General features: G+C 52.7%; 1 protein-coding gene across 4 annotated transcripts in view; it reads left to right on the top strand.

The window, feature by feature from the left end:
- Kif17 (kinesin family member 17) overlaps window positions 1-14,558 on the top strand; it is a 37,672-nt gene extending 23,114 nt beyond the window's left edge. The window contains exons 7-15 of one of the 4 annotated variants that reach the window (XM_076933894.1): window positions 932-1,085; window positions 2,639-3,204; window positions 3,946-4,023; window positions 4,846-5,072; window positions 5,575-5,806; window positions 6,206-6,464; window positions 8,075-8,145; window positions 9,486-9,606; window positions 11,662-14,558. In XM_076933894.1, coding sequence (XP_076790009.1) covers window positions 932-1,085; window positions 2,639-3,204; window positions 3,946-4,023; window positions 4,846-5,072; window positions 5,575-5,806; window positions 6,206-6,464; window positions 8,075-8,145; window positions 9,486-9,606; window positions 11,662-11,840 — 1,887 coding nt within the window. In that variant the 3' untranslated portion in view covers window positions 11,841-14,558. Of the gene's footprint in view, window positions 1-931; window positions 1,086-2,638; window positions 3,205-3,942; window positions 4,024-4,845; window positions 5,073-5,574; window positions 5,807-6,205; window positions 6,465-8,074; window positions 8,146-9,485; window positions 9,607-11,661 lie in introns of all 4 variants that reach the window. The other 3 variants (XM_076933895.1, XM_076933893.1, XM_034502536.2) reach the window with 3 other exon arrangements.
- Window positions 14,559-15,356: the final 798 nt, after the last annotated feature.

Raw genomic sequence — 15,356 nt, 5'->3', positions numbered from 1 at the left:
AAAACAACACAACAACAATAACAACTTGTTAATTTTAAAAGAAGGAGCTGGAATGATGGCTCAGTGGTTAAGGGTACTGGTTATTGTTTTAGGGGGCCAGGGTTCAATTCCCAGTACCCTTAAGGTGGTTCACACCATCTGTGACTCCAATTCCAGGGGGGTCCAACGCCCTTTTCTGGCTCATGTACATAGTACACAGATCTACCCACAGGCAGAACACCCATACACTTAAAATAACGTAAAACAATAATAGTAAAATTGAGACAACGATTCCAAGGGCCAGCAGCATTCCATCACATGGGGACCCAGGTTCGCTAAGTCAAGGAGTTTAGACTAGCCATGAACCTGGAAGTCCCCCATCCTGAAAGCCCCCTGTCCTAAGCAGAGGTTGTGATGTTAAGGGGCGGGCAGCAGCAATGTGGGGTGTTGCTGAGGTTGGAGCAGTAGATGTGAGGCAAAACAGGATGCTACTGAGACAGGAGCAGACGCTGACAGCAGAGATGGTGAGGGAAGCAGATGGTGGCGCACGCCTTTAATCCAGCACTCAGGAGGCAGAGGCAGAGGCAGGGGAATCTCTGTGAGTTTGAGGCCAGCCTGGTCTACAGAGTGAGTTCCACAGAGAAACCCTGTCTTGAAAAACCGAGGGGCGGGGGGTGCACTTGAGTACCACAGGTGGACCTGTGGCCTAGATGAGGGAAGGCGTTCGTGACACAGTGCAGCGTGGAAGAATTAGATCTGAACACTCGTGGAAAGCATTAGTCCATCACAACTGCACAGAGAACAGACAGAGGGCTGTCACCAGGGAACTGTCACCCACTGCGACAAAGCGACTTTCACCTCATTCTCCCCTGCGTTGTCTGAGTATCCAGAACTGGTGAAGGCCGGTTCTGAGTAGGGGTAACTAACCACCTCGTGTCTCCCTCCACCCCAGGAGTATGAGGAGCGCCTGGCCCGCCTAAAGGCTGACTATGAGGCAGAGCAAGAGTCTCGGGTCCGGCTGCAGGAGGACATCACCGCCATGCGTAACTCATATGACGTGAAGCTGTCCACGCTGCAGGAGAATCTGCGCAAAGAGAAGGAGACAGGTTTGCTCTGCCCTGGGGCAGTGCAGGAGCCCACCTCCTGTTTTCCCTTACAGATGGCTGGAGGGTCCTCTGTGTGATGAGGACCAGCCAGGCAGGTCCCACAGTTACCCTCCACCTGTAGATGAAGAAACAGGCCTAGAAACGATAGGTAACTTGCCTTTGTCCACGCAGCTGGTGACGTGGAGTCAGGATTAGAATCTAGGCAGTCTGAGCCCAGAGATGATATTGTCACACAGCTGTCTCTGGTGTTCTGTCTACAAACTCTGGGCTTATTAGAGGAAGAGAGGATCCCATGCTCAAGGGGTTCTGTCGCAAGTTTCTGCATTTGCTAGTCGAGCCCGTCTGCTACCAAGGCAACCACATCCTGTGAGGATCCAGTCGTTAGCAGGAACAGAAGTTTCTAGGATGTATAATTCAACCATCCATGCTGCCGGGAGTCAGCTTCCTGCAGTTCACCATGGGCCTGGGTGTGCGGTCTGTACTGATGGCAGGGGGTGCTGTGTGCCTGGTGCTGTGGGGGTCGGGGCTTTACTTAAAAGTTTCCCTTTATTTGGTAAAGTTAGATACTCTGGATCCTCACATAGCAGGTGAAGGAATTGGGGCCAAGGAGAGGCTCTGTATACTGTGTGTCAGCACAAGGAATCTGGACCCCCTTAAGGGAGTCTAGGACGCAAGTGATGAAGAAATGGATGAAGTTTGGTGATGGTGGTACTCACCTTTAATCCCAGCACTCGGGAGGCAGAGGCAGGTGGATCTCTGTGAGTTCGAGGCCAGCCTGGTTTACAGAGTGAGTTCCAGGACAGTCAGGGTTACACAGAGAAACCCTGTCTCAAAAAAAAAAAAAAAAAAAAAAAAAAAAAGAAAAGGAAAGAGAGAAAGAAAAAAAAGAAAAGAAAGAAAGGAAAGGAAGGAATGATGCTGGATGGGGGTGTAGAAGAGAGTCTAGAGGTGAGAACTAGGAGCAAAGCCTGCCCAGTTGGGGAAGAGAGACCCCACTCCTCAGAGAAACCCGAGGCAGAGGGAAACATGGCTTCCTGCATCTCCTGAATCTCCTGTATCCCCTACATCATACAGCCCTCCAGTTTCCATATTAAGCCTCCATGAAGTCTCTATTTGGTTTCTGGAGCTCTGACATGCAGTCAGCATTCATTTCTTCCAGGGAATCTGGAAAAGCTGGCAGACAAGAGCCCTGACCTGGCAGTAGAGGAGGATCCCGGGGTCTTAGCTGAATGGTCAGATTTTAGGGGACCTCAGCCTTGGGAGGTAGTGAGACATGTAGGGTACCCTGTTCACATGGAAGAACCCAGCCGTCAGTGGGTGAGGGGTTAGAGGATGGAGAAACGCCTGTGCTATTCAGGGGTGGCTTCCTGGAAGAGGAGGTAAGGGCAGGGTCAGGCCCGAGAGAGGAGGCCATAGGGCAGGGATGGGTGGCTGGAAACTGTAGCTGGGCTCTGGGAATCTTCAGGGTTCTGACTTAAGCTGGTCTTTGAGACACAGTGGGTGTAGGGCCCCCTTCCCCTTGGGAGACTGCGAGATGTTCTTGTTTGCTGCAGAGGCCGTTCTCAAGGCAGAAGTCCTGTGTAAGACAGAGGTCATGTCCAGGGCTGAGTTAGCCAGCGGACCCGAGTACTCACCTCCTTTGCAGTACGAGACTGCAGTGAAGCCCACCATCCTGTCCATGCCTGACGCGCTGTCCAGTGGCGAGGTCACCAGGAGCCAAGCTCCCCCCGCGTCTGAGGAGCCCCTTATGGAGCTCTCCCGGTCAGAGGTTTCTTTTGAGTCCAATGAGTCATCCACCCTCGAAGACTCCTCCATGTCAGAGGCCTTCCCTGGACCCGAGGAGCTTTCCAACGTTGAGTTCTCCATGCCCGGGGCGCTGACTGAGAGCAGGTACTACTCTGATGAGTATCTCAGCCCAGAGGCTGCTGCATCTCTGCTGGAGACAGAGCACTGTGCCCAGGAGGATGAGCCGTCACTGGAGCCCCTGCGGATACTGGCAACCCTGCAGGATCCCTTTGCTGAAGTGGAGGCCAAGCTGGCCAGGCTGTCCTCTACTGTGGCCATGACGGACTCATCCCAGACGGTCGTCCCCCAGATCCCTGAGCAGCTCCCTGAGCAGGTAGCTAATGTCCTATGAAGCAGTCGGGATGGGCTGGGAGCATAGGGGTCACTGCACATTCAGGGATACTGGCCTCTGCTGCTCAGCGGTGTCCACCTGTGTCCTCCATGTCCTGTTTTGGAACCCTGCTGTCCTGTGGCCTGGAGAGGAGATACTCTGTCAGACACACACTGGGAAAGCTGGGATGGAGACCCCAGGTTATGTTACATGGGTATCTGTTGCTTTGGCAGGGCACCTGTGTGTGGAGAGGATGGTGGGTTGCTAAGTTACTGTAGTAGCCATCCTGATCTCCCAGCCTAAGAAGGCTGAGGAGCCTGGAGCTACTTTTCAAGACCATGGGGCTTGGGGTTCCTTTTTTTTTTTTTCCCTATTTTTCTGTTTTCCTCATGTGATCACATGGGTACACATACGTGCACCCATGTAATCACACAGGCCTTTGAAATCCCAGCTCCTAACTCATGATGGAACATTGGCCATTTGCCTCTCTAGGCCACGGCTTCCTCCTCTGAACAGTAGAGGTTCTGATATGTGCTCTGCCTGAGATAACACGGAACATGTCCTGGGACACCATAGACACTCGCCTGTGTGCCCTTTCTTTCCCTGTCACCTTTTTACCCCAACAGCGGGCAGAAGAAGCCATGGGGAGGCAAGGTGAAGTGGGCATCAGGGAAGTGAGGAGGTAGAGGAGATTTCTGACCCAAAACATCCCCCCTTTCCTCCCCCATTTCTCCCCACAAGCAGCCATCCTCCAGTGACCTGCTGGAGCCCAGCGACACCAAGTCAGAAGCTGATGTGGCTGACAATGTCCTTCTCAGGACTGTGAGTACCTGCCTGGTCTTCCAAGTGCCTGGCCCAGCTGTCTGGCTTCCACCCTCCCTAGGCAGGTGGCCCATAGCTGAGCAATGTTTAAACAGAGGGCTGCCACTCAGTGTATAGGCAATATGACTAGGGGGCTTTCTGTAGTTAGCGGCATTGGAGGTCGCTGTCTTAAAGGAGCAGAGGCAGGGTGTGCAGATAGGACGAGGGCTGCAGGAAGGCCTGGTGGCCCTAAGACACTGCCAGTGACCTCCTGTAGGCCTGTTATACCAAATTTGGATACCCTTTGTCTTCTGCTTGGGACAAGGCATAAGACGGGGGAGCAAGAGGAGGCCTCAAAACCTTTTCACATTTAGGGAGAGCAGTTATAAGCCTGCAAGCTTCTAGGCATGGTCACAGGGCTGGGTGTGGCGGTAGGTAGCAGACAAAATGGTGGGAGACCCCTACTAGGAGGTGAGACAGAGGCAAGGAGAAGCTGGGAGGAATGTTTCTTTTTCTTTTTTTTTTTTGTAATTTTATTGAGTCTTTCTGAATTTCATATCATGTACCTCAATCCTACCCATTTATATCTGCTCTCCACCCTTGCAACCTCCCCTGCAAGAGAGAGAGAGAGAGAGAGAGAGAGAGAGAGAGAGAGAGAGAGAGAACAAAAAAATCTTGCTGTGTTCTGTGTTGCTATAGAAGCTGCGGTGTGTCACCACAAGTCACCGTGTGTCACACAGTACACTCTTTTGTCCACACATCTTTACTTGCAAATGTTCATTGCAGTGAGTCACTGACCTGGCTCACTCATGTCCCCTTCCCATCTTGTCTCCCTGTGTCTAGGAGCCTGATCTAAGCCTGAAAGTGGCTGAGGAGGTGGTTTCTGAGGCAGAGACTGGGGTGTGGATGGAGTCTGAAGCCCATGTGGCCCAGGTGGCCCAGGTGTCTGAGGAGGCCCAGCCTCAGCCTTTGCTGGCCATGGCAAGCGTGAGAAGGGAGAGTGTAGGTGTGGAAGTGGCTGTGTTGACCGAGGAGCTGCAACCTGTGGATCAACAGCAGGTGCTGGCCCGGTGAGCACAGGGGTCAGGGGTCAGGAGCCTAGGGGATGATGATGGGAAAAAAGCCTGGTTGGAGGTTGAGGAGTTGTGGCCTGGGCTGGGGTGAGATGAGATCCACTTCTCACCCTCTACTGAACCCACACCAGGCTCCTCCTCCACTGTAAGAAGGGCAGTGGGGCAGGGGAGGTGCCACAGCAGGCCAGGTGCCACAGCAGGCCAGGTGCCACAGCAGGCCAGGTGCCACAGCAGGCCAGGTGCCACAGCAGGCCAGGTGCCACAGCAGGCCAGGTGTTACAGCAGGCCAGGTGCAAACTGTGGCACACAACCCCATGCTGATAGAGTACGGCCATGAGCCTGCTCCGCTGCAGTATTGGGGGTGGCTCAGCCCTGAGCAAGCAGCCCCAGCTCTTTGTACCTCACTTGTACCACTCTGTGAAGTGGGTTGTGGGGAGCAGGTGGCAGGTGCCAGCAGGCCAGTGGGATCTATGAACTTGTCTTCTCCTCCTGGCTGCAGCTTGCAGATGCTGGAGCAGCAGGTGGTGGGGGGCGAGCAGGCTAAAAACAAGGACCTGAAGGAGAAGCACAAGCGGCGGAAGCGGTATGCTGACGAGCGCAAGAAGCAGCTGGTGGCCGCCCTGCAGAACTCAGACGAGGACAGTGGGGACTGGGTGCTGCTTAATGTCTATGACTCTATCCAGGAGGAGGTGCGGGCCAAGAGCAAGCTGCTAGAGAAGATGCAGAAGAAGGTGAGGCCCTGCCTGGCTCGGGTCCCTGGCTCCATGGCCCAGCTGGGCATCGGCACGCCTTGCTAACTAACAGCCGGCGACCCTCCGTTCTTCACACAAGCATTCATTAAGTGCCTGCTGTGTGTCTCTTCTGCTGCTCCAGGAGAAATGTCTCGGCATGGTAGCCGAGGCTGGGGCGGTGTGGTTGAAAGCCGTGGGTTTTGCAGGACTGTGGATACAGGGAGTGCTTATTACATGCTGGAAAGGAGGGTGGTGCCTGTCGGGTCAAGGCTCAGATGCTAGACACAGTGTCAGTGAGGCAAGCTGGGGAGCCATTGGTGAGGAGCTGCTGGGGGCCAGTCTGGGGATAAGGTGGGCAGCCAGAAGCTGCTCGCCACTTGTCGCTTCTCCTTGGCTTAGCTCCGGGCAGCAGAGGTAGAAATCAAGGACCTGCAGTCAGAGTTCCAGCTGGAGAAGATTGATTACCTGGCAACCATCCGCCGGCAGGAGCGGGACTCCATGCTTCTCCAGCAGCTCCTGGAGCAGGTGCAGCCTCTCATCCGCAGAGACTGTAACTATAGCAACCTGGAGAAGATAAGGCGAGAGTCGAGCTGGGATGAGGATAACGGCTTCTGGAAGATCCCAGATCCCATCATACTGAAAACCAGCCTCCCAGTAGGTCAGGAGCTCAGCTGCCCCTCCCCCACCCCCACTCCCACCCCCACCCTGCCCCTTTGACAGCTGGCCACCTTGCAGAGGGACAAAGCCTCTTCCTGCAGGCAGTGGGTGCATCTCACATGCTGTCCCTGAGGAAGTGTGCTGTGGGGGCAGACAGGTGTGTGTTTGTGGAGGATGACCTCTGTGACATGAGGATAATGAGAGCCCCTTCCTTAAAGCAGCTGTGAGGCCTGTGATGTGCTCAGGCATGTAAACGCCTCAGAGTGCTGCCTGGTGCAGAATGAGTGCTTGGTTCTGTCACCACTGACATTCCGTCCTTTTGACAGTCCCACAAAGGATCGTGATTAAAACCGGATCTCAAAACCAGGCGCAGTCATGCGTGCCTCTCCTCTCAGTATTTGAGAGATGGAGGCAGGAGGATCAGAAGTTCACCGTTATTCTGGGTTTATGTGAGACCCTACTTCAAGAGTGAAGCAAAACAGGGGCTGGATGGGGTGGCTCAGTGGTTAGGAGTACATGCTCTTGCAGAGGACCAGAGTGTGGTTCCCAGTACCCACATCTGGCATTGCACACTGCCAGTAACTCCTGCTCTAATGGATCCTGGCTCCCTCTTCTGGCCTTTGTGGGTACCAGGCATGTACATACTGCACACACATACAGGCAAAACACTCACACATAAACTAAAGATAGACTAGTAAATAAAACCATGAAACAGGGGCTGGAGAGATGTCTGAACAGTTAAAAACACTGGCTGCTCTTCCAGAGGACCCAGGTTCAATTCCCAGCATGCACAACTATCTGTGACTCCAGTTCCAGGGGACCTGACACCCTAATACAGACATACATGCAGACAAAACACTAATGGCCATTAAAAAACAAACCAAGACCATGAAACCAAAGCAAAGAAAAAGAAAACAGTCTTACAGGATCACACTCACAGCCAGAGCAGTGGGCTAGACTAGGACCGTAGAAACCAGCTGTTCAAGGTTCAGTCTCTGCTTTGGCCACTGATTTCCTGTGTGATTTTTATGAAGATCACTGTCCGCCTCTGAGCTTAACAAAGAAGGGGGTTGGATGAAGTGACTTTGAGAACCCGTCCAGCTCTGATGAATCTCAGAGTAAAGTCAGAATTTCTGTGGATCATCTTCCAGCTAGACATAACTGTGGTCCTTTCAGAAGTAGGGGTGTGTGTGTATGCATGCACACGTGTGTGTGCGTGTGCGTGTTCGTGTATATGTTCATGTGTGTGTGTGTGTGTGTGTACTTCCAATTTCTTGTATGGCACCCTGCAGTCCTCTTTCTGGTCCGTGTCCATTCATGCCTCCATCCCTGAATTGATGGGTAGCCACAGATGCCAGTCATCAACTAAAACTCCAGCTAGCTCTGTTTCCCCTGAGCTCTGGACAGCAACAGTGTTCCCCAGTCATTACCTGGTGTCCATCAGGGGGCAGTGACATCACTTCCTATAGCCGAGTCCTCTTGTCCTCATTCCTTGGCTAGGCTGGGAAGTGCCCCTTGTTTACTGCCTCCAGCCAGGCCTGACCTCCACCCCAGGCAGGGCTGTCCCTTGGGCACCCTCCTTCTGGCTTCTCAGTTTCTGTTTTCTCATAGCAGTTCCAACTGGGACACAGAACAAGCCAGCTCGAAAAACCTCTGCAGTGGACAGTGGCGAGCCACACATGGTAAGGACAAGGGGTGGGGTGGAGGGTTGGGGTGGGCGTGGAGGTACCCACAAAGTGTGTCAGTGAAGCCTCAGGATGCTTTTGTCTTGCCTGGGGACAAAAGCCAGGAGCTGGGCCTAGACTTGTTTCCACTACAGTCAGGCACCTGGACCCTCAAGTCCCGCATTCAAAATTACAAAGGGAGAGTCTATTCCAAGGAAACACACACTAGGGCAGCTCATGGTGGCTGCCTATGGTGTCTCATGCTGGCCTAAAGCTGCATTTACCTCAGTGGCTTAACTTCCTAAGAAAGAAAAAGCTTTAAAACATGTTTAGCCTGGGACTTCAGAGGATTATATCAGAACATATTTAGTTTCAAGTGGCCAGATGCCAGTCAACCCAAAATAGAGACCTCTCTGATCCACATAGATGGATCAGGTGCAGGCATGGCTGGATCTAGGGGCTCATTTGGGGCTCTTTGTCAGGCTTTGTCCTGTATCTTTGCCTCTGAGCTAACCAGTAACAGGCTTTCTTCCTAAGACATGGGGTGGGGGTGGGGAGATGGGGGAGGAATGGCTACTGGCAGTTACAATGCCAGTGGTTCTTAACCTGTGGGGTCCAGACCCTTTTTTGGGTTTTGAGTGAGCCTTTCACAGGGGTTGCATATCAGATATCCTGCATATCAGTATTTCCAATAAGATTCCCAACAGTAGCAAAACTGCAGTTACGGAGTAGTAATGAAAATAGTTTTATGGTTGGGGGTGACCACAACATGAGCTGTATGAAAGGGTCCCAGCCTTAGGAAGGTTGAGAACCACCGCCTGGTCACATGCCTACTCGTGGACCAGTTCCTACATTCAGGCAGATGTAACTCTGTGGTTGGCGATAGCCTGGATCCATCTGGGCCCGGGACTTCTCTCCCACCTGGATGGGGAGAAATAGCTACCCAGTGTAAACCATTGAGGCTGAGGAAAGCTAGCTTATCATAGCCACTTTGAAAAAGAATCTTCCCAGGAGAGGGAAGGGAAGAAGTATTGGCCACAAATGTAGCTTACATCGGAGTTCTTGCCGTTGTTTCGTTTTTTGCATTGTGTGTGCACGGAGGGACTGGGGCCGTGTATTTCTATCACCCTTGCCCGTAGTGAAGCTGGAGGAAGGTACACGCACCTCCCATCTCAAGGAAAGGGAGGGGAGGCTGTGGGCTGTGACTTCCCCACTCCAAGCTGCCTGGATCCCCACCCTGGGAGTCCTGGGAGTGACCCCAAGAGAGGCCCAGCACCAAATGGTGCCAGGCATCACCAGAAGCTCCTGAGCAGGGTAGGCCCACAGTGGCTGTCACTCATGAGGTTCTGACATCTCAGCAGGAGGAAGACAGGTATAAGCTGATGCTTAGCCGAAGCGACAGTGAGAACATCGCTAGCAACTACTTCCGGTCCAAGCGGGCCAGCCAGATCCTCAGCACAGACCCCATGAAGAGCCTCAGTGAGTTCCCTGCCCACCGGGCTTCCCTCCCCCACATCCACTGGGGAATATGCCATGGGGACGATTTGGGATTCAGGCACGAAAACCCACCCCCATGCAAGCCTCAGTTTCGTGAGCTATGAGCTAAGGGGCATGGCACCTGCTCCTCAGGATTAGAGGAGACAAGCTGAGACATAGGGCCACGTAATAGGCAGTCGTGGTAGTCAATCTTTACTGTTACGATGAACAACTGAGGGAAGCTCCTTAAAGGAGTGTTGGGAACATGGCTCAGTTGATAGAGTGCTTGCCTGGCCTGTACCAGGCCACAGGTTCAGTTCCCAGCACTGCGTAAACCAGGCTGTGATGCTTGCCTGTAATCCCAGCTCTTGGGGAGTGGAAACAAGGGGCTGAGAAGATCAAGGTCACTTTTGGCTACAGAGAGAGTGTGAGGCCAGTTGTGTGAGACCCTGTCTCCAAAGGAGAAGTTTGAGAGATCGGTTTGGTCCTACAGCTTCTACTTTGGGTGAGAGGCTGAGTGGGAGACCATGGTAGTGGAGACCTGCTTAGCTGCTCACATCATGGTGGCCACTATGGTAACCATGGTAACCAGTAAGCATTTAATATGGGCTTCCCCACTCTGCCTTTCTGATCTCTCCAGGCCTCTAGCCTATTGCATGGCGTTACCCCTTCAAGGCATGTCTTCCTTCTTCATTTGCTGTCCCATAGACCACTCTACTCTGGAACCTACCCACCCACCCACCCAGACACACTCAGAGATGTGCATTGTGTGGCTCTTAATACAATCAAGTTGATAAGATTAACCTTCAAGGGGGCCGAGAGTTGGCTCAGTGCTTAAGTGGTTCAGTTTCCAGTGCCTGGATGGTGGCTCACCACCATCCACACTTCCTGTTCCAGGATTCAGTGCCCTCTGTGACCTCCTTGGACATTGCACACATGTTGTGCACCCACATACATGCAGACAAAGACACTCATACACACAAAGCAAATCTAAAGCTTTTTAAAGGTGAACCTCAGTATGGACTCTTCCTGTGTGCTCAAAGAGACACACGAACAGGCCCTTGCATGGGGGTGCGTATGCCAGGCTTTCCCCAAAGGAGGCAATGGCATGGGGGCAGAAAGGTCCCCAGAGCAAAAACAGTTCCAAGAATTAGAAAATCACTTCATTCTTCTCTTAAAACTAAAAACCGGGCTGGTGGAATGGTTCACGGGATAAACTGGGACAAAGGTGCTTGCCACCAAGCCTGAGGACCTGAGTTCGACCCCCAGGCCCCATGTGGAGAAAGAAAGCGAGCTGATTCCCACAGGTTGTTCTCTAACCGCCACACAAGCGCTGTGGAACAAGCACACAAATGAATGAATGTAACAGAGTTTTGGAAAAACAGAACCCACAGGGCTTCCAGTAAAATATCCATTAGAAGCAAACCTTAGGGCTGGAGGGACGGCTCAGTAGATGAGGTGGGAGCTGCTCTTGCAGAGGACCAGGGTTTTATTTTTTAGTTCCCAGCACTATGGCAACTCACAACCCTCTGTAACTACTGTTCCAGGGGATCTGCTGCCCTCTGCTGGTCTCTGCAGGCACAGCACACACATAGTACACAGACATTTAGGCAAAACATCTATACCATAAAAAGTAAAAAAAAAAAACTTGACGCTAAATTTTTTAAACTTTCTAAACTGAAATCAGAGACCGAGTGAGTGAAGTTGGGTAGGAGAGGGAAAATCAGTGAAGTCACTGAGGGGCTGCCATTGTGCCCATGTAACAGATGAGGAAACTGAGGCTTAAGAGCTGACACTGGTAGGAGATGCTGGACTGGACTGCTCTTTGTGTGCAGGCTTCTCTGCCTTAGGTACTAGGCTGAAGCCTCAGTTAGAGGCTTTAAAACTCCGATTCCCTACCCTAGACCCTTCAGACACAGAAGTGATACCAGGTCTGAGTCTGAGATCCCGCCAGAGCAGCCTTAGAGGGGTCCCAGGTGGACAGGTATTGCCAGACCCTCTGCCTTCCACGTGTGGTGCTGTCCTGGCTCACCGGTGCCCTCTGCTTCTTCTCCATAGCTTATCACAACTCACCACCGGGGCTCAATTCCTCTCTGAGCAACAACTCTGCCCTGCCGCCAGCCCAGACCCCTGAAATGCCCCAGCCCCGGCCCTTCCGCCTGGAGTCCCTTGACATCCCCTTCTCCAAAGCCAAGCGTAAAAAAAGCAAAAGCAGCTTCGGCGGTGAGCCTCTGTGATCCAGCTGCCTGCTGCGATCTGCTTTCAAGTTTCTAGAAACTTCCAAGTCCTCTCTACGAAGCCCCGACCAGGCCTCCTCTCTCCTACTCCACAGTGTCCCCAAGCCCAAGGGGATCTTAGCCCTGGGAAGACACATTTCCTCCCCCGTTCCCTAGAGAACTCACTCTGGCCCAGGGCCTGAGCTTTGTGGAAGTTGGACTACGCTTCTCAGAGAGAGGCCTGCTCCAGCTGTTCACAGGAGCCATGTTCCCACTGTCTTGCCTGCCACGGAGCCTACACTAGCCAGTGTGGGTCTACCTCCACGGGCTCAGATGCCCATGAACCTTCACAAGCTTCCTCACACTGAGCACAGAAGCTGCCACACGGATGAAGCCCAACATCCTGGTGACTTAAGATTTGGGCCTCTGTGATTGGCCCCTTCCAAGGGAACCTGTGACACACAGTGGACACAGAGAGAGACCTGGAGCCAGCTGCTGTGCCAAGCCTACCCTTGGCTGGACAGCAGCTGGGTTGGCCTGCAGCCCAGAGAAGGTGCTTTCCAGTGCACTGCCCAATAAACTGCCTTTTAGAATAAGCTCTCCTTCTCAACCCTCCAGTGCTTCCTGGGGCTGTCCTGCTGTCCTGCAGAGACTGGCGACTACTTGTAGCAGCTCCAGATGTTCTGTTACCAGCACAAGTGACTGTAGAAACAGAACCATGTCTTGCTGAGGGGCAGAAATGGCCTGGGTTGTAGTGTGTGTGTCCATGTGTGTGTATGTATGTGTCCATGTGTGTATGTGCATGTGTGTCCATGTGTGTATGTGTGTCCATGTGTGTATGTGTATGTATGTGTGTATATATGTGTGCATGTGTGTATGTATGTGTCCATGTGTGTATGTATGTGTGCATGCGTGTCTATATGTATATATGCATGTGTGTGTATACCTGTATTTATGTGTCCATGTATATATGTGCATGTGTGTAGATCAGAAGGCAACCCCAGGTATCATTTCTCAAGGATTTTGCCAACCAAGCTATCTCTCCAGTCTGGGTCTTTTTCTTTTTTACATTTATTTATTTATTTATTTAGTGAGGGCACATGTGCCATGGCGTGTAGGTGGGGGTCCAAAGATAACCTGTGGGAGTCAGTTCCTTCCCTCTGCCATGTGTCCCCAGGGATTGAATCTATATCATCAGGTTTGGCAGCAAGTGTCTGCACCCACCAAGTACCTCCCCATATGTCCCAAACCACCTGATCCTCCCCCCGCCCGCCTTTATTGTATGTGCCTAGGTTGGGGAACATATGTCATGATGCTTAGATGTGGAGGTGAGAGGCCATCTTCTCGGGATGGCTTCTCTCCATCCATCCACTGTGGCTTCTAGGGATTGAACACAGGCTTGTGCAGCAGGTGTGGTTACTGCTGTCTTGCCAGTCTTCAGGGGCCTGAACTGGAACTCCATGTCCTGACATAGCCAGAAATGAATCCAGGTTGCCATGACAATCCTCCCCTCTATATTCCAAGCCTGACTGGGTGGGCCCACAGTCAGGGAGATGACAGGTCCTGGGCCACCTTTGTAAACTAGAGTTGCACCCACTTCATGGTGTTCTGTGAAGGGTTAGAGTGTGAGCTAGCTCTGTACTGAGCTAGCTCTCCCACTCTGCCCTCCTCCTTATACCAGTGACTGTGGTAGGCCTTACCCTTGGGCCAAGGAGTTCACTGAAGAAGCCAGGGTACTGGGTGAGAGTACCACCAAAGGCCACTGCAGTAGAACCAGTCAGGGGAGGCTCGCTCAGGTTTTTATGGGAACAAAGCCCCAACCGCCCCTCTAGTGAGCATGCTGGGGAGGGCGGGCACCTCTGGAGGCAGCTCAAAGGTGTGTGCTGAGGCTGGCAGTACTCAGAGCAGACAGCAGAGGGAGATGAAGCTATGGGGATAGGTTTAGGTGGGTACCTAGGGTTCAGTGTTCCTGAGTGGTGGGGTTGGGCTGCAGAGAAGTTAGGAGCAATAATTTTTTTTTTTTGGTTTTTCGAGACAGGGTTTCTCTGTGTAGTCCTGGCTGTCCTGGAACTCACTCTGTAGACCAGGCTGGCCTCGAACTCAGAAATCTGCCTGCTTCTGCCTAAGTGCTGGGATTAAAGGCATGTGCCACCACCGCCCGGCAGGAGCAATGATTTTTATATGGAGACAGGGTCTCATACAGCTGGCTTTGAACTAATTATCCTGATGTTTGTACCTCAAGTGCTGGGGTTACAGGTGTCAGCCGCCATGCCTAGTTTTTCTATGACAGTGGGCATCAAACCCAGGCCTTCCTGAAGGCTAGATAAGCATTTTACCCACTGAACTACACATCCCTAGACCTCTACATTTTATTTCTGTCCCGAGTCTTGGGTTGGTGTGTGTGTCAGGAGACAACTTGCAGAAGTCCGTTCTCCCCTTCCATCGCGTGGGGCCCAGGGATTGAATTCAGGCCGTCAGTCTCTGTGGCAAGCAAGCACGTTTACCAGCTGAGCCATCTTGCTGGTACCCCATGTTGGCTTACAGGCAATTCCTCTAGGCTCCATGCAGCAGCTTGCATACACCAGCTTGCATACACCGCTTGCCAGGTGCGAGCCAGGCATAGAAGGAAGGACTCCTGGTTATCCCAACTCTCTCTGCCTCTCTCTCCATTTCCTATTCCTCTCCCCTCTCTCCTTCACTCCCTACCCACGTATTCTCAGGTGGCCTCTTCTCTCCCTTCCCGCCCCCCCCCCCCCGTCCTTCTCTGTCCCCTCTTTCTGTCTCTACCCGATCTCTGGTCCCCTTCCCTTCCTCCGCCAATAAATCTTCTTTACACTAGGTCTATTACATGGCTTGATTGTTCAGGGTTACGCCTTGGCCCGGCCCGCCAATTTGCTCCCTCCCGCCACATTATACCGCTGTTTTATAAAGCAACACCCCCAGCCCTCAATATATAACCCTGGCAGGTCACTATGTGGGCCAGGCTGGCCTCAAAAGTAACAAAGATCTGCCTGTCTCTGCCTCCTACCCGAACGCTGGAATTAAAAGCACGAGCCACCAAACCCGGGTGTGAGGAGTCTTTTAATCACTAACCTGTCCCTTGGCCATCCACTGTTTCCGGCCTGGCCAGAGCCTATTTCCCCACCTTATGCTCCCTAGAGATAAGGGCCTGCTTCCGAGCCCTTTAGACCAATGACAGACGAGGAAGTGACCCCTATCTGGTCCAAGTAATGAGAATTGCGTCCCGTTGGAATGGGCTGGCTGGTAAGGACCTACAGCATAGGAAACAAAGTCTAGAGACGCTAAGAGGAGTTTGAGAGCGGCGGCGGGAGCTGTCCTGGGCGGAGGCAAAAGGCGCCAGGCTTTATTGATTGGCAGCAGCTATGGAGCTGTCTCTCCTGGATTGGTCCTTTTCCATGGGGGAGGCGGAGCCTCAAGTGCATTTCGCCAATAAGGTACAGAGACTCGGCCTCCGAAGGGCCACTTCCGGCGGCGTTCCCTGCTTCTCAGTCCGTCGCCGCCGCTGCATGGGCCATG

Source organism: Arvicanthis niloticus, chromosome 5, assembly GCF_011762505.2.
Source record: "Arvicanthis niloticus isolate mArvNil1 chromosome 5, mArvNil1.pat.X, whole genome shotgun sequence".
Lineage (NCBI taxonomy): Eukaryota > Metazoa > Chordata > Mammalia > Rodentia > Muridae > Arvicanthis > Arvicanthis niloticus.
This window is presented reverse-complemented; position numbering and strand designations above follow the sequence as displayed.